Source organism: Euleptes europaea, chromosome 11, assembly GCF_029931775.1.
Source record: "Euleptes europaea isolate rEulEur1 chromosome 11, rEulEur1.hap1, whole genome shotgun sequence".
NCBI lineage: Eukaryota > Metazoa > Chordata > Lepidosauria > Squamata > Sphaerodactylidae > Euleptes > Euleptes europaea.
In genome coordinates this window covers 42,216,434-42,236,008 of record NC_079322.1, presented here as the reverse complement: position 1 = coordinate 42,236,008, position 19,575 = coordinate 42,216,434, and the positions used below count along the sequence as shown (strand labels likewise).

At 41.9% G+C, this 19,575-nt stretch overlaps 1 protein-coding gene across 5 annotated transcripts in view; it reads right to left on the bottom strand.

The window, feature by feature from the left end:
* Positions 1-17,805, bottom strand: part of OSBPL3 (oxysterol binding protein like 3) — a 73,911-nt gene extending 56,106 nt beyond the window's left edge. For 4 of the 5 annotated variants that reach the window (XM_056857199.1, XM_056857201.1, XM_056857200.1 and 1 more), the window contains exons 1-4: positions 17,620-17,805; positions 1,514-1,630; positions 1,293-1,346; positions 1,026-1,139 (exon numbers count right to left, since the gene is read on the bottom strand). In XM_056857199.1, coding sequence (XP_056713177.1) covers positions 1,026-1,139; positions 1,293-1,346; positions 1,514-1,630; positions 17,620-17,712 — 378 coding nt within the window. In that variant the 5' untranslated portion in view covers positions 17,713-17,805. Of the gene's footprint in view, positions 1-1,025; positions 1,140-1,292; positions 1,347-1,513; positions 1,631-17,619 lie in introns of those variants that run through there. The other variant, XM_056857204.1, reaches the window with a different exon arrangement.
* Positions 17,806-19,575: the final 1,770 nt, after the last annotated feature.

The window sequence follows — 19,575 nt, the reverse complement described above, 5'->3', positions numbered from 1 at the left end:
GACTGAGGGTGTGTGAGTGATAGATGAAGGCAGAACAATGGTGTACAATGCCGTGTGGGGGTAGGCAAAGGCTTGGCACAGGCAAGGGACCATCTGCAGAATGAAGAGGCAGATAAGGGGGATGGTATATATGTCATGGAGAAGAAGGGATGACAGAGAGACCACAGCCTGCTTCCTAAGATGTTCCACACAGCCAATCAGACTGTGCTCAGGGACAGCAAATGAAAGATAAAGTAATGACCAATACAACATTGCAATATTCAGTGGCTGCATTTGCACATCTTAACAAGTTGTATTATAAAAACAGAAGCCTGATCAATGCATATTCTGACACTTTCAGGCACAATCTTGGATCTCAGCAGCATCCTATGGCATATAGCCACAGGAACAAGGGGCACAAATCAGCAGTGAAACAAGCGGTGTTCATACAAAACTGGAATTTAGCTGCAGCTTATGACATCTGAATACAAAGAAAGACAATTTTTAAGACTATAGGAGAAATGGAGCATCAGTAATGAAGTTATATTTGTCTTACTTAGACCTGCAAGGCTGAGGGGCAAAACGTTTCTTTTTCATTTTGTCACTGTGTATACTAATTCCTTTGAAAATTAGAAGCAGGTCTTCTGTATCTTCAGTCTTTTGGTACACTATACACATTAGTATCTACTGCGTCAAGGGGTAGACGGTTAATATCCTATACATTAAATGATCAGGAACAAACATTAAAAGCTTATTATGTGGTAGCATCAAAACTCGGTTAACCTGTTTTCCTACAACTTTCTCCTCATGCCAGTGAACTCAATGATCTGAATTTGCCACACAATATAAATTCCAAACATAGAATCCAAAGAAATGCAGCTGTGTTTTCCTGTTAACATAATGCAAAACAGAAACCGCCAGTAGTGGACAGAACTGCATTCTAGGCAAACACAATGGATTCTGCAAGATTTTTAATATATAAGTATCTAGAATGCATGCTATATTTTACAGCTGATGGGTATACATTGTTACTTGAATATTATCACCTTTAAATGATAAATATGTTCTTCTGTATCCAAATCTATACATTTCGTTGATTTCTTCACAGACATCACCGAAAGCCCAACATCTATACATCCATGCAGCTTCCCTCTCTCTATCTGCCAAGAAACATTTAAAACCAGTTATTTCCAATTAAGGGAAAGAGAGGACCAAAGAAGATTTCAGTTTTTAGGATTACCTCTTTTTGTCTTTTGAAGTAATCACATAAGTCACATGAGAACATTGGGGCAGCATGCCTTCAAGGTACTTACGTCAGCTGGACTCTTTGCATATTTCAAAATTCCCTTGTCCAGAAAGAAGCATCTCTGTAATATACAGACAACTCTTTTAGCCAGGAAGCTTAAAATGTTATAACCTATTTAAAATGAGAGCTACGACACTCTCTCACACAGTCTTTTATGCAAGGACACCAGACCAAGTGGCTCAGTTTTAAAGGGCAATAAACACTCGCGGATTCATGCTTGCTTCTGACCTTGTGCCAGCCTTTCAGAGGCCATTTCCTTTTTTTCAGCAGGTAGCCTTCCTGTTTCTGCGGTTCCTGGGTGTAATTCACAGCTCCCCGTAGTCCTTCTACAATCTCCCAGCTGTCCTGTTCAGAAACAAGGTCCAAATATGTGGTTAGTGCTTTTCTTCCCTTTTCTCAAAAATAACATTTTAAAAAGGACATGTTCACAGCCCCAATCCCCAACCCAAGTAAGTTGGCTTTAAGATGGCAGCCCCACCGATCTCCTGGCTTGACCTGTCTTGGTCTAAAAGAGCAGCAGCAAGTCACCCTTTAATCAAGGAAGAACATTCAAACCCATTCACTGTAATGTTTAAAGAGTGTGTTCACAGCAATAAGAACTGCAGAAATATGGTTCACTGTCAGATCAACAGAATACCAAATATTGAACACATGTTCTCAGGCACAATTTGATGCAATGCCTCTATTACAGTAATAGCAAGAATCATAGAATAGGAAGGGGCCATACAAGCCATCTAGTCCCACCCCCTGCTTAGTGCAGAATCATCCCAAAGCATCCTTGACAAGTGTTCGTTCAGCCTATTTCCGCCCTCTGTTTTTTCCAGTAGGATTTCTCCAGGTTTGCTATGTCTCAAGCCACCAACTCATTAGTTCTTAATTCCTGATGAATCAGAGTGGATAGACTGTCCATTAACTGATGAATCATTTATGACTAATTTGTATTCCTGTCCCATATAAACCTGAGTTTGATTACTATAAATTCCACAGACATGAGAAGTAGCTCTGCTGGTGGGCAGGTGTCCAAAGGCCTATATGCTGTGTAGTTTTGAAAAACACTTCTGAAGCCATTACAGTTTTGCCTCCAAACATTGCTTGTCCTTTATGGAACTGCAGTTTACACATGCTGTATGTAGCTGGTGAACTTTACACAGCATTTTAAGTTGTTTCTTCATAGTAAGAAATTTGTTTGCAAAAATGTTGTCAATAGCCGAAGTCAAGTTCCGTCAAGTCCAGATGCCAGGGCATATTTGAAAGCAATCAATTTTGAAAGCAGGCAACACACATTTCATGAGACCGTAAATACAGTAGTGTTTCCACAGAAACAGGGATACCAGCTTTGGCAAGTCACAGAGATTGATTCTGAAACTGCAAGGCTAAAGATAAATCCCCTCAGCCACCTGTCTCCTCCTTTATAAAGTAGTAATTTAATGTTGGAAAGGGTTTTACAAAATGAAATCACATGAATGTTTTCTTTTAGAGTACCTGGGGCCAGAGAATTTCTAGCCTGTAGGCCAGATCAAGCCCTCTTGGTTTCTGGGTGTCTTATCAGCCCTGTATGAGGATTCTGTGAGAGACAGATGGCCTCCCTGAAGGGGGTTTTCTGTGACAAGTTAAGACAGCACAACAAACATTTCCAGCCCAGGAGCAGCTGTGGGCAGGTGAGCACAAGAAAAGGTGTATCTGTTTGACGGTGAAGGGATGCATGAGGCTGAACACCTGTGTTCTGTTTGTTGTGATACACTTAGAATTATTGTCAGAGAAGGGCCCTATCATTTTAGCCATATCATTTAGAAGGAAAGTTATATTTTGGTTTGGATGTGTGTGTTTTTTTTTAAAAAAAATCTGGAACCTCACACCCAGGTATTTTAAATGTTGCTTAAAATTCAAATTTGTTTTGTGAGCAAGCCCAACAGGTTTATAACAAAGTAAACCCTATATTATTCAATACACTTAGAATTATTGTCAGAGAAGGGCCCTATCATTTTAGCCATATCATTTAGAAGAAAAGTTATATTTTGGTTTGGATGTTTTTTTTAAAAAAAATCTGGAACCTCACACCCAGGTATTTTAAATGTTGCTTAAAATTCAAATTTGTTTTGTGAGCAAGCCCAACGGGTTTATAACAAAGAAAATCCCATATTATTCAATGGAACTTACTCCCAGGAAAATATATTTAAGATTACAGCCTCTCTCTGCTCCAGGGAAGGCCCAGAGTATCCAATAATAATAGGGTTGCCAGGTCCCCCCCTCTCCTCCAGCAGGAGGCTTTGGGGGCAGAGCTTGGGGATCGCGTGCGCCACTTCTGGTTTACAACCGGAAGCGTGGCCCTTCACTCATCTGGGGAGCTGATTTGGTGGCCCGGGTGGGGAGCGGTGCTGGGCGCGGTGGCGGGAGCATCCTGGGGCCGGCGGGTGGCGGAAACCACTGAGGAACTGTCCTTCCCCACAGCACCAAGTAATGGCGCCCAACACTTGCAGGGGCTGGGGCAGGGCTCTGCCGCACCTGCGCCATCCTCCTGCACTTCCTTGGCCCCGCCCAAGTTCTGTGCTGCAGCATGCACGTTTGCCCGCCGACCCTCAGCTGGTCGACAGGCAAAGGGGTAAATGGCCAGGGGTTTGCTTGCCACCACCGGGCACCTGGCAACCCTAAATAATAATCCCATTTTAGAATCTTTTTGAAGATATGTTAACATTTGTTTGGCTCCCTGTATTACCAGTTTTAGGTCTTACAGTAAATACATTATGGATTTTATGCCCAAATAAGGAACAGGCAATATCAAAAACATTTTGGTGGCTTGGTAGATCTGATGCAGCACTTAATGCCACAGACAATCTTCTAGAAGTACAAGATTCAAAACAATCTACTCACTTTAGTTGGCCTCTTAAAGAAATAGTACTTTTTAAAAAATAATAATTCATTAAGCAACATTTGTGGCAAATACTAGGAATGGCCAGAGGGTCTACAGCAGTAACAAAATTGGTAAATTTACACATGGGACATTTTGAATCAAACTATCTGATCACAGAACCTCATTTTTTAAAAATTAAGTTTCAGTGCAGACAAACAATATATTTGACATTTGCCAGGGAGATGTTCAAGAACCATCTTTGAGATGTCTGTCACCTTGAACTTGGAATAAATCTGTTCCCATACCCATGTTCTGCTGAACCCATATTAAGTTTTGTATAACAAAAGCAATAAACAAACTCCAAGCTCAGAGTTAGGTTTCCACATTAGAAATTTTACAGTAATTTACATAAGAAAAATTTAAACATAATAGAAAGTTTAAATCCAAGACCCACCCCTTATCAGCAGTTATATCAAATACATTACTATACAGAGGTCATAAATTTATCACAGGTTTTTGAAGGGGTACGCCAATGACAAGCATTATTTATTTGTTGTTACACACTTGTAAGTTAAAGCAGATATATATTTTAACAGCTTTGAAGTAGTATGTTTTTGTATTTTCACTTGCGCTATATTTGTTGCTTATTCTTTTTAAAAAGTCAGTGTAATTCAAACAATAAAATTGGATTATTGCATCCCATTCACACTTTCTCAGACTTTGCAAAGGTAGAACATAGTTATAGTTAATGCTTAAATTTAAAAAGGTAAAGGTTAAGGTCCCCTGTGCAAGCACCAGGTCATTCTTGACCCATGGGGTGATGTCACATCCAGACATTTTCTAGGCAGACTTTGTTTACGGGGTGGTTCGGAAGGATGGAAGGCTGAGTCAACCTTGAGCCGGCTACCTGAAACCAACTTCCGTTGTGATCAAACTCAGGTTGTGAGCAAAGCTTTGGACTGCAATACTGCAGCTGACCACTCTGTGCCACCTATCCTAAAATTAACGTTTGAAAAAAAAGCAAAAGGGAGTAGGAAACCATCCTCTCACACCACCACTTTGATACTTTTGACATTGCACAACAGGAAAACATTTCCATTAACACTCAAGTCGAAAGTGTTGCACACCAAAATCTAATCTTTTCAAATGTGGCCGATACACATGATCTTCAAACTGTGCCCTTGGGAAGTTGAGACAAGGCTCCAAATGGTAAGTTTAAACAGACCCACACAAACAACAGCTAAGGTTAGGACAGCCTTTACATAAATACCAAGGAGGTATTACTGTGTCACTAGAACCCTTACCGTAGTTTGTTTCAGATAAGAAGAATTACTGCTCAGTGGAAACAAATTCATATTACTTAAGTGCTCATTTCACTGAAGCACCCACAACCTGTTTTATCTGAACAGCCATGTACAATTTAAAGGATGTACAAGAAACCAAACTGGATTTATGGAAAGACCAGGTAAAGGCAACTGATGAGCTTCTGTCTGGGGTTGTGAGGGAGGAAGATGTGTAGGTTTTTACTGGCTGTTTCCCAGGCTAGAAATATAGGCAATGAGTCTCCAGCAGTCTCCCCTTTGAAGGATATAAATGCCACAAAGGTTGCAGCGAATTCCCCACAATTTAGGAAGGAAATAAACCAAGCAAGTTACTATTCTCTTTTCTTTTGCACATTTTAATTTTCCCAGCTGGAATTATTTGTAATCATTCTTTCTTTGAGGGCACCTTCCCATTTTGCACTGTATATTCTGGTAAGATAAAGGTAAAGGTCCCTGTGCAAGCACCGGGTCATTCCTGACCCATGGGGTGACGTCACATCCCGACGTTTCCTAGGCAGACTTTGTTTACGGGGTGGTTTGCCAGTGCCTTCCCCAGTCATCTCCCCTTTACCCCCAGCAAGCTGGGTACTCATTTTACCGACCTCGGAAGGATGGAAGGCTGAGTCAACCTTGAGCCGGCTACCTGAAACCGACGTCTGTCGGGATCGAACTCAGGTCGTGAGCAAACCTTTTGACTGCAGTACTGCAGCTTAACACTCTGCGCCACGGGGCTCCTCTGGTACAGATAACCCCACTACAAAGCCCATAGATACCAAACATCCACTGAGAATAAATCACTGCTTTCCAGAGTGAAAACAGCAGAAATGGGGAGGGGGGTGCCCATAAAAATGGCAATATAAATGCATATGCACCATTCTCCACTAACGTGATGGTGTAAGTATCAGGAATCTGTACCTGAGTACAAAATGAGAAGTGAGATAAAGCTCTGAGAAATTAGTTACTGCTGTTGAGAGGAACATTCTGGTTTTCCTTTTTGGATATTTGCTGTGGGAGAAGAGAACAAACAGACTGTGATTTATGAGTCTTTGTGGATTCTAAAAGTTAATATATCATCAAACTTTGACATTTAATTAAACTAATAATATCTAATTAAAATGAGATTGAAGTGGCCCATCAGCAACTCTTTGCAGAGGCAGACATCAAGCCTATCACATGGAGCATTATCAGTCATCAGAGACAAAATGGACAGACGTCTAAAAATATCAGTATATAGTGCAGGTGGGACATTACAAAGGTGAATCTGTCCTTTATTCTCAATGCAGTGCTACCCCAAACATCAAGGTTTTATTATCTAGGATTCCCTCCCTCCAAATTTAAATAGTTGGGTGCTCAGCTGGAAGTTTGTGCTTAGAAATCAGTGGGAATGGCCAAACATCCCACAACTGTATTCACAATGTACTACATCAGCTACAAAAATTCACAGTTTAAGAGAGACCCAAAAATACTGTCTAGTAGTTGAATGGACTCTCTGTATTCCAATGATTAGTGCTGAAAGTCTGAAGAAAGTCCAAACTGATACAAAATAGAGCTGGCTCCAGGTTTGGGGAAGGCCTGGGTCAAGATGCCCTCCAGTTACTCTTCCCAGTGCGAATTCCACCATTGCCTTTTCTACCTCCACTCCATCTGCCCCTCTCATAAAAGTCTGACCTACCTTTATGTCTCGGTTGGTATTGGCATGACTAAAGGAACCCAAGAAAGTAGAACCACTGCTCAGTCTCCTGCCCAGTGACTCTCTCAAGAAATCAGAGGATGCCCTTTTGCAAGGGCCTCTGGGTGATCTCCCATTTCCAGCTAGAAGTAAGGCCGGAGGCAGAGCTCAAACCTTTTGCTCTCCCTTCTTGCCCTGCCAGCACCAGGTATAGTGGAAAATGAAACAATGATGCTCTTCCTCCTCCTCCAGGCACCCTACCCATTAGGAAAGCGCAAACTGCCTCCAAGACCCCTGTGGCATCAGTGATATCTGGAGCGATCTCCAATTTCTTGGTGGAAACGGGTGGTCAAGCATTTCTGGTCTGCAGAGGGCCCTGTACCAGGCCACGAGCCTTGGCCAGTTCCTCACTATGCTGACCCCTGATGCCAGCCATACTATGGACTACATTACAGTCCGAGAATCAAGTTATTCCCAAGATTCAAAATACTCAAAAACTTTTGTTCAAGCACCAAGGAGGCTTAGCGATGTGACTTGAGGACCTCTTCAGAAGGGTAAGATGATGTTTCACTGACAGAAGGGTAAGATGACAAATCAGTTCTTCAGCAGCCGATTACTTTTGGTTTAAATTTCCACCTTGGAGGTAAGTCATGCAAATATTTATTTTATTTATTTTCAAAATTTGTGTCCTGCCTTTCCACCCTTACAAGGACCATGAAGGAAGCTAACAATTTAAAACATACATGATAAAATCACATTTCAAAACTATTAAAAGCAAGTCTTTCCTCCCCACCAAGAATATGTCATGCTGCAGCTTCTCTTTATGCAACATTCTTATCTGGTGCACAGTCATTATTTTGATGAGTAACTGGAAGAAAGCTCATCAGCCTGTACAAAGGCAATAGCATTATGCAGTGGAGGGAGAGATGAAAGAACTGTGTTGCATTTCTACAATAACTAAAACATCCAGACTGTTAAGCACTGACTAGTGTATGAAACCTCTGATTATCTTAGTAATTGTTGAATATATTAAAAAACAGCAGAACTGAACTAAATTGTTCATTGCTGGGACAAAAGTAGTTCTTTCGAGAAGGATTTTTTCACTACAAAGTACTCTTTTAGGTTTTTTAAGTTAATTACAGGTTGTGTACTCATTATCCAAAATGTTTGGGACCAGAAGTGTTTCTGATTTTTGCTTGCTTGCGTGCCTGCATGTGGGAATGTAGGCATGCAAGGAAAAGATATATTGCAGCTGAAGGGGTCTGGGAGGATCTGCTGTGTGCCTGCATTTTGATTGTGACCTGTCACATGTGGTCAGGAGTGGAATTTTCCACTTGTAGCATCATGCTGGTGCTCAAAAAGTTTTGGATTTTGGAGCCTTTCAGATTTTTGGATTAGGGATGCTCGACCTATACTACCTAAGCGACCCATGAAATTCCCAAACCCTAAATGGACTAGCCAAGCATGCAGGACAAAATGATGTGGCGTGGGGGCCTAAGAGTGCAGGAAATCACTACAGAGCAGCCCGAATATAAATACAGATAGCCCCCTCTTTTCCAAGTTGTTTAATTGTATTCTGTATCAAGGCAATATTATGAAGTGTACAAATAACAGTCTAGAGCATATTAGTTGTCCCAGGGCCTTTGCACTTATTGGCCAGAATACTGGAGGGTGGGAGGGTGGGTTACATCTTTGTGAACTATTGGGTAGAATACTGCCACCTCACTGGGGAAAAAAATACAGAACCCTGAAAGGCTTGTCTTTATCTCTCCATAAATACAAAGTGAGTTGTCAATTCAAGGAAAGCAGCCGTAATATCCCCAGCACCTTCTTTGTTCTTTTACCCAACTGTTATATAAATATTATACAACTACTATGTAGAATGAGTTGGATCCACCCAGCTTTTCTCCAGGTGAAAAAGAAGAGGTCCTTGTTGGCCACCAAAAATCCAATGCTGAGAATTATGGGACCTGGTGTCACGAACCACCCTGCATTAGCACGGGAAGAGATGTTCTCGAAGGAGGAGGACAACCTGCCCCCAAGCTCCACCTTGGCAGACCCTCCCAGTAAGACGGACTTTCCAGTGCCTCCCCAAAGGGACCCTGATCCAGCACTGGCACTGCCCCCTGAGCCAGCAGAGCCCTCAGGCCTGGAGATCCCATCATAGACCTGCCTACGACCAGACCCACCACAGTCTCCCAAAGCACCCCTTCTGCTAAAGAAATGCTAGGAGAAACAGATAAGTCACCACAGGATCTGGGCCCCAGTAATCCTCATGAGTAGGGAAGCTGACTGAGCTTGAGGAGAAGCCTAATGTGGGACTCAGCAACACCTGTAGGGAAACTCCCTATGTAAGGCTGCAGCCAGTGTGGGATCAACTTGTCTGCAACCCTGCTGATGACCCTACTAGTTGCCTAGTGTTTAAGATCTTGGAACTTTCCTATGTGACCTTGGACTACTTTTGGACTGTGCCACTGAACCCTGGACTTTGCTTTGAACTGGAACCCTAGAACTTTTGCTGATGGACTTGTTGTGGTCTGGGACTTCCCTCCAACCTGGTCAGCAGGACACCTGCATGTTCAAAAGCCATATGGAAAAAGACCTAAAGTATGGAACGGAATTGTGAGAGACTGAGTGAAAAAGCTGGCTGAATCCAACCCATAAGAACATAAGAAAGGCCCTGCTGGATCAGACCAAGGCCCATGAAGTCCAGCAGTCTGCTCACACAGAGGCCAACCAGGTGCCTCTAGGAAGCCACAAACAAGACGACTGCAGCAGCACCATCCTGCCCGTGTTCCACCGCACCCAAAATAATAGGCATGCTCCTCTGATACTAGAGAGAACAGGTATGCAGCATGACCAGCATCTATTCCAACTAATAGCCATGAATACCCCTTTCCTCCATGAACATGTCCACTCCCCTCTTAAAGCCCTCCAAGCTGAGCCATCACCACATTCTGGGGCAGGGAGTTCCACAATTTAACTATGTGTTGTGAGAAAAAATACTTCCTTTAATCTGTTTTGAATCTTTCACCCTCCAGCTTTAGCAGATGACCCCGTGTTCTAGTATTATGGGACCCAGTTTAATCTATTACATACAGTAACAGTTGTGTATGAAAAAATATAATATTACTTCAGGAATTGTTCTGTAGTTCTCTGGACTATTAGACCCTTTCCTACATTTATAAGCTCTACAGGAGGTAATCATAAATGAGTTGTACACAGCATCCAGAACGTGGTTTTAGAGAAGGGCATGAAAAACATAAGATAATTCACTACTTATTTATTCAACCGGAAAGGACTTGCATAGTGTTACCATACACACAAATGGAATCAGATTGCTTTCTCTTCCGTCTGTTCAGATTAGTCACGAGCAGCAAAGAGGAAGCAAACAAGAAGAGAGGAAATTTCACTGATGGATTTGGAAAGCTTAAATAGCCCAGGAACAAGCCCAGCACTCCAGGGGCCATTCTGCTCAGACCCAGTCAGCAGTGCTGACCTCAACACACTCATCACCTATGGGTTTGGTAACACTGATGATGAAGAAGGAGTGGGGAATCAAACCCAGTTCTCCAGATTAGAGCCCACCACTCCAAACCTCTGCTCTTAACCACTACACCACACTGGCTCTGATCACGGCTGCTACTGAAGGATCTGAGCCAAGTGATTCCTGCAGTGCTGGTGGAACTGCTGTGGCTTGGCTCTGCTTGTTACTGGCAGCCAGTTACACTCCAGAGCAGTGGCTCAGTCCAACCCTGGAGATTTCACCAGTGATGCAGGCTGTAGAGAATGTTAATGGCATGCTCCCTTAAGCAACTAGTCTTCCTTCCAAAATTAGTAGCAATACCGAATACTCAAGGAGGATACAGGGTGAGAATGAGAATGATGTCACTGAGATTTACAAGAAATATACCCCAATCAAAGTGGTCATAATGATAAAACATTGGCTTGGATCAGCACTCACAGAAGCACGCTTTTCATCCTCCAACCCACCACTGCAGCTTGTTGTGCCCCCCCCCCCCCAAAATCCTGTCTCATTGGGTTACTGGATCTCTGGAAATAGTACAGGTATTAAGTGGGGGTCTGCAGTGGAAGAGGAGAATCACCCTCCACACACACACACACACTTCCATTTTGCTAGCCGAAACAGCTAGAACTCAAGCCACTGCCACTAAAACAAATTTCATTTTCGTGAAACCCAAAATATGCAAATCCAGGGCAACAATGGCAAGGTGGATCAACATCAACAATGGCAAGGTGGATCAACAAGACCAACATCCTGGGCTTGAGTGATTGTGATCGTCAGTGCCCATGAAACTCAAACTCATGCTGTTACGTTTCTTCCTGCAGAATTCAGGAAGCACTGAAGTGTGTGTTGTAAAAGTATGCCAACTGTAACTTGGAGCAATTACTGAATTGCCAGCTACCAAAGACACTGGAAAATATAAAGTAGAGTACAAAGGACACATTGCTGTATTTAAAAAACAGTCAAGCATTACAAAGTTCTAGGAAACAGTAGGCAGAAGCCCAAGAAACACAAGAAGAAGAACTGATTTCTATATGCCGACTTTCTCTACCACTTAAGGGAGAATCAAACCGGCTTACAATCACCTTCCTTTCTCCTCCCCACAACAGATACCCTGTGAGGTAGGTGGGGCTAAGTGAGCTCTAAGAGCCGTGACTAGCCCAAGGTCACCCAGCTGGCTTCATGTGTAGGAGTGGGGAAACCAGCCCAGTTCACCAGATTAGCCTCCGCCGCTCATGTGGAGGAGTGAGGAATCAAACCCGGTTCTCCAGATTCAAGTCCACCACTCCAAACCACTGCTCTTAACCACTGCACCACACTCTTAAGCACTACGCAAGAACTCTCCCAAGATTTCCCTCCTAACCATGAATGAGGAATGTATGAACATGTTGCAAGAGGCAAAACATATCGTATGCAGAACTATGATAGCAACACACAATTTAGTCCACAATTCAGCATGAGCAAGATGCTAAAAACACATGGAGTTCTGGAATAACCAATTGCTACAAGATGCCCAAAGGTTTAGGTGGCTTTAAAAAAAAAGGATCGACAAAATAATGGAGAACAGGCCTGTCGGTGCTTATCAGCCATTATATTTAAAAAGGAACCTTCCTTCTCCAATAGCAAATGTTGGAAACAAACTCCGGAAACAGCTTTCTCCAGCACACGCTGCTGGGTAGCTGACCACTGTTTGAGACACATGCTGGACTACATGAACTTCTGAACCCGTCCAGCAAGTCTTTTTTCAAATGATCTTGGATCTCCAGGGTTCTCAAATCGATATTTAATATAATAAACTAGAAGCCACTAATTTCCTACCTCACAGTGTGCAAGGAACTCCCAAAGGCCACATTTTATTTTAGATCAAAAGAAAAATGAAGCAGTAAGCTAGAATAGCTCTTGGCCTGACAGCTGCTTGAACACAGCAGACTACAGCGCCAGACTTTCATCAAGAAGGAAACGCAGTCAGTTGTAGTGAACATTTGCAAGTGCTGAAAATAGAAAGCTGCTTCAAGGAGGATACAGTGTTGCATCACTAGCAACTAAGGCATTTGTGATGGTTCCTAAAATTGGCATTAAAAATGATTTTACATTTCCACTTTTCTTATACTCATCATAAAGAGTTATTACTGGCACCACGTCTCTCTTGGTACCAGGGTTGTTTTTAACAACCCTCAGCACAGTCCTCTGTTGTCATCAAGGCGCCATTCGCTAGTGATACAGTCTTTTGAACTTAGGGGTCAGACTTTCCTGAACTACAGGTCTAGTGCTGGCTTGCCAAGAAAATCTCTGATCCTTAAGTGCAAAACACTGTATCAACTGTAAATGCCGCCTTGCATTAATAACATGACTTGGGTCATCGTAACAACCCAGGAAAAAAACTAGAGGGTAGAACTCAAATTAATTATCAGACTCTTGGTAATATTCTACAAGTGCAGTCAGCCAGGCAAAAGCCAGGATCCGTTTGCACACAGCCAGCATAGGAGAATTACACTGGAAACCTATGCAGAGTTACTTCGGTCTAAGCCTTTTGAAAGCAGTGGGTTTAGACTGGAGTAACTCTGCATAGGAGTGCTCCATAAATGTGCCCCAGTAGAAAAATCTAATTGAACTGTGACATATTTTTAAGTCATTTATGTCCAAGTATGAGAACAGTGCATTCATTCAACCTTGGAACAATAGCTTTCCTTTTTAAGGATGTGAACAGCAACAGAAAGAATATTCTAAGAGTTTTAAAGTAATCTTCAGTATTACCTGTGGTTCTTTACTTGGGCATAAATGATGCTACTACACTACGAATTTGAGTTTTAACAAACTCAACATGAATCTGCCTTAAACTGAATCGGACCATTAGTTCATCAAGATCAGTACTGTCAATTCAGACTAGCAGCAGGTCTCCAGGTTCTCAGGCAGAGGTCTTTCACATCACCTCCTCCCTGGTCCTTTTAACTGGAGATGGCGGGGACTGAAACTGAGACCTTCTGCATGTAAAGCAGAAGCTCTAACACTGAGCCACAGCCCCTCCGCACAAGAGCACAAGTTTGGTTTGCTAGTACTTCATTACAGTTCTTTAATAAAAAGTATGAATTGTTAAATTAGTCTTCTTTTTACAACTCACAGTGCAATCCTAGTTACACCTTACTAAATTCATTGAAGTCAATGGCCTTAGATTCTTAGTCATGGTCTTAGTTATGGTCAGTATCTCTAATTGTACACATGCTTGTATGTGCTAAAAATGCCTGCGTTTAATTTTTTTAAGGTTGGATTTTTATATATTTTACAGTGAGTAGTGGTTAATTTTGCTAAAGCACTGCAGCTATCCAATAACAGCAGGTTTCCCGAAAACTAAAATCAACACAAAATCCCACATTTGACAGAGTTCTCTCAAGTTCAGCCATCGCTTTGATGCACCACAAATATCTTCTCTTTGGCAACACTTCATAGTTCTCTTGTGCACAGACCACAGGAACTCAGATTGAAGTAAGCTAGTCACAGAAGTTCTTGACTCTACTGGGTGACATAGCCCATATTCCCAGAACTCTTGGTATGTGTGTGGTGGGGGGGGGAGGAAAGGGACATGCAAACCCATGTGATGTAAAGCTGATGCTTCAGAGCATACACAAGTTGTCTATTTCATTCATGGTGTCCCCGGCAGCTGTTTAAACAGTGTTCTTTCAACATAATCAGATTTACTTAAATCTCATCAGCAGCACAGACTGTGTGAACAATGCGAAAATATCCTTAGTGAACTCTGCAAATAATAAGAAACCAGAGAATCTGGCTAGGATCAACACTGGAAAGAAATCACCATCTCAGTGAAGTAGAAGAGGAAAGCATTTATTGTTACTTGGCTCCTTCAATGAGCTAATGAGTTTATTTGGAGGTATTCTTATATTGATTTGATTCCCAAATCATAACATTTCAATATTTAACTTTTTTTAAAAAGTTTGTAATTTAGAATTAGGTATCTGAGGGCATCTCAAGCTTTCCTACGGAATTTTAATGTTCAAGTACAGGACCTCACTGAATACCTGATGCTGAGGTCAAACTATAGAGGGCTCTTGTCCTGCTTCCTAGAAACATCTGGTAGGAAAACAGAACACTGCATCTCTAGTTTATTTGCCTTCATCTTTCAAGTTCTTTTTAAAAACACAACAAAATGAAAATGTTTGACATAGCTGTGCTCCAAAGTTCCAAATTTTCATATGCATGTGGGTGTTAATGCACATGTGCTTACCAGCACTATAGACGTCCCAAGGATTTTCAAATTGTGTGCGTGTGTGTGTAAAGTGCTGTCAAGTCATAGCTGCCTTGTAGTGACCCAGCAGGGTTTTCAAGGCAAGAGACTAACAAAGGTGGTTTGCCATTGCCTTCCTCTGCAAAGCGACTCTGGTATTCCTCGGTGGTCTCCCATCCAAGTACTAGCCAGGATTGACCTGGCTTAGCTTCTGAGATCTGACAAGATCATGCTCGCCTGGGCTATCCAGGTCAGGGCGTTGGAATCTTACATTGCTTTATTTAATTACTAGTGTTGATACCATTAAATTTAAAGAGTTGTGAAGACATGGACATCACAGCCACACCATGAAAACATTTACTTATGCAACTAGATTGATCGCTATGAAACTCAACAATGAGGACATATCTAGAAACAGTTTTGATTCGGTATGCATTTTAAGGACTGTAGCAAAGCAAGGAAGCAATACAGGTATCTACCCAACTGGCCGTGTTCACATGAATTCTGACACCATTTTACATGCCAGAGACTAATCGAAGAAACTGAATTTTGACATGAGATGAGTACTTAGAGCAAAGAACTCTTAACCTCCTAGTAAAGGTAAAGGTCCCCTGTGCAAGCACCGGGTCATTCCTGACCCATGGGGTGACGTTACATCCCAACGTTTTCTAGGCAGACTTTGTTTACGGGGTGGTTTGCCAGTGCCTTCCACAGTCATCTTCCCTTTACCCCCAGCAAGCTGGGTACTCATTTTGCCAACCTCGGAAGGATGGAAGGCTGAGTCAACCTTGAGCCGGCCACCTGAAACCAACTTCCGTCGGGATCGAACTCACTAGGGCTTGCAATGTATCAAGTCTGTAGAACTGGTACTTTTGCCAAAGAGATGGATTGAGAAAGACATGGATACCAATAATGAAAATACCCAGTAGTAAGATATATAATTTACATTCCCAAGTGCTTAGCCTAGAAAAATCTTTCTAATGATCTTGTAAGGGTCATTTCACACATTCAGAAATGTTTAAAAATGACGGGGCATGCCATTGTACATCCTTTTACAAGCAGTAATGTAATGCACCACTCTTTCTTAGAGAACATTGTTTACAAGTACAACTTTTGTACTCTATTAGTATTTCCCCCCAAAAAAAAACATTTTCTTGTGACAGTCTTAGTTTAAGAAGATAGTTGAGAATGCGGAATAAGAATGTCTTAACTAACAAGATCAGTAGGTGGCTTACAACAATTCAGACGACAGAAAGCTAGCAATCTAAAATCATCAACACAAGTCAATAAAAAGCCACATCATAAAACCCATAATTATTTTATCAAGTTGAAGCAATAACACTAATAAAAGAACTGAGAAAGAAATCAAACACCGCAGCAGTGGAAGAACAAATAAAAGCAGCAGTAGTGTTTTTTTTAAAAAGCCAAAACGATAACAGACCAATCAATTAACAGTGCTTGGGAAAATAAAAACTGTCACCTAAAATCAACAAGCTTGATGAGGAACAGACTGCCATAAGAAGGGAGCTCTAAAGACAAGGCAACCAAACTGAAAAACTATCTCTGATATTCACCCCCCCTTATTTCAGAAAGGAGTGGTCACACAGAACAGGGCCTCTGGATCACAGTTGTTGGGCAGGTTCATACTGGAGCTGGTGAGCCTTTACATACCCAAGTTACAGACCATGTAAGGCATTAATGGCAAGGACCATGCATTAATTATGCATTTTTCACAAAACACATAGTTAAACTGTGGAACTCCCTGCCCCAGGATGGCTGCCAACTTGGAAGGCTTTAAGAGGGGACATGTTCATGGAGGCTAGGGCTATCCATGGCTGCTAGTCAAAATGAATAGTAGTCATGATGCATACCTATTCTCTCTCCAATATCACAGGATCATACCTATTATATTAGGTGCTATGGAAAACAGGCAGGATAATGCTGCTGCAGCTGTCTTATTTGTGGGCATCCTAGAGACACCTGGTTGGCCACTGTGTTAACAGACTGCTGGAGCTGATGGGCCTTGGTCTATTCCAGCATGTCTTTTCTTAGTTTTTTAACCAGTACTTTGAATCATCATTGGCAAGATACGTTCTCTTTGGTCTACATATGCAGCAGTAGGCCTGGGTCCAAGAGCACCACCAGACTATGGACAAAATGGATAGGTTCAAGCAGGCCACATTTTCTCCAAGCAACTTTTCAGTACCCTTAGGATACACAAACTGAAGGTTATCCAGGTTTGTCCATGCAACCACAACAAGTCTTGGTTGATAACATTTTGGCCCTGCAGAAATCATGCCAAGCAAGCCAGAGTGGGTAGTAGGAGTTTCGCCAGAATGTTGATAACATGGACATTTTTCCAGTAAATGTAGTAATGCATGCTTTCTAGCTCCCATCCTTTCTAGCAGGAGCCAAATTAAAGAACTACACGATACACTTACTACCAGGTCCTTCATTCAAAGGAGAAAGTTGATGATGACAACTTGGAGAAAGCCAGGCTGGAAGACAGACAGACTCAAGCCATCATAGAACCAACTCACATATAACAAATCTATCCTGGATCTACCTCACATTTCATACCAATTTACTCATGAGAGTGAGCCAGACAAATTGAAAAACAGCAAACCACCACTAGGAACTTAAAACATATACAATTTATTTTCTGGTTTGTATATTTCATAACCATGATGTGGTTTTAAACAAACAGGGGTTTACAAAATATGTGCATTTACCTGTCTACTTCCTTGCTTAGAGGAGCAGCTGCTGGTACTGCGTGAAGGTGACAAGACTTTTTGAGTCACACCAAGGCTCTTTTCTTCAGTCATGATCTTGGAGAGAGTTTCTTTTGTATCAATTCAGCGACTGAACTACTGGAAGTGTGGGAAGACATAGGAGAGAAAGGCGAAAGTCATCGCTTCCCCCAAATGCAATCCAATGGCATTCTTGATGCTCCAAGGAGATTCCTAAAAGGAGTAAAAAAAACATCCAACATGATGTCAGGTGCAGTCCACACTAAATCTTTAACACCAGTCAAGACTCTGTACTTTTTCAGGATTGCATTTCTGGCAACAATGCTATACAATTAGTAAATATGGTGAAAGGTTAACAGTCAAATTTTGAACAGTAGTGACAAAATTGGTTTAAACTAGGAAAGCAGAATTATACTACATGTTTGGAACTCTTTCTTGGAGGCTTTCAAAAAGAAGCTGGATAGGAACCATTTAGAAATAATAGATCTATGTAGCACTGTTAAGGACATTTCATAGTTATTCTCTGTAATCTCTATAACAAAACCATAATGTAGGCATGAGGCTGCCTATGGAGTTAACAGGAGCCCCGTGGTGCAGAGTGGTAAGCTGCAGTACTGCAATCAAAGCTCTGCTCACGAGCTGAGTTCGACTCCGACATAAGTTGGTTTCAGGTAGTTGGCTCAAGGCTGACTCGGCTTCTATCCTTCCGAGGTCAGTAAAATAAGTACCCAGCTTGCTGGGGGTAAAGTGTAGATGACTGGGGAAGGCAATGGCAAACCACTCCATAAATGTAGTCTGCCTAGTAAATGTCGAGATGTGACGTCACCCCATGGGTCAAGTAAGGCCCCAGTGCTTGCACAGGGGACTACCTTTACCTTTTTATGGAGTTAACAGCAGAGACTTAAAATGAAATTGCTTCAAAATTCAAGCCCAGTGCCATCCTAAGCAGAATTACACCCTTCTAAGCCAATTGATTTCCATGTACTTCAAAGGATGTAGCTCTGCTTGGACTGTAATGTTAGCAACTGCAGATCAGCTGTCAGTGGTGTAGGCATGGGATACTCTATTTTGCAGTAGAGGTGTTAGGCTGACCTGTGGGGTTACTTTCCAATTCGGTTTCCATAGATTCCATTTGTTAGAAAGTGCGTATCTTCCCCCAAATTCTTGCAGAAATATTTAACGCTCTGGCCATCTTAAATGGCCAAACTAACTCAACCTAGTCTTAAGGGATTGCATTTAAATAGGCATCTGAACATAGCAGACAATGATAGCTGACCCAGGTGGAGAATGAAATATGTGAACGAAAAATGACAACTCGGATTAGGGAAATGACACCAAAAGAATTAACGGTCATAACACAGCAGCATTGGCTTTATTGAGGTTATTGATCCTGGTAAAAGAAAACTTAACAACAGCAGGGGTAGCAGCCTGAATAAAATCCTTGCCAGACCCCCTCCCTCTAGTGACAATGTTTAATGTGAGCAAGTTACCATGGTAACAGCTTCTTCTGACTTTGCATCAACTAGACTAAAGAGTAACACGCAAAGGGGGGGGATGTTCTTATTTTACTATTTCATTACATAAAGTATAGTGTTCAACTGAGCAAAATCCTGAATGGTAACAAGATGATTGGGGAAAAGGACTAAAAAAAGCTAGTCTAGATGAACAGATATTGATTCACAAAGGCATATTTTAGAAATAGCTCTTCTAAGGGTGTGAAATAATCTAATTATCTCAGGACGACAGATGGGTGTTTGTTTTATGGGATCCAAATTTGTTTTATAAAAGCTTGGACAACACCATCTGGGGCAAGCTTTCTTTGTGCTTCCATAATGGATTCAGAGAAATACCACAGTCATTTTTAATGCCCTTAAGCCTCATGGGTGTATTATAATACCACACTCCTTGTCCCCAGTCAACATTGCCATATTTTACACA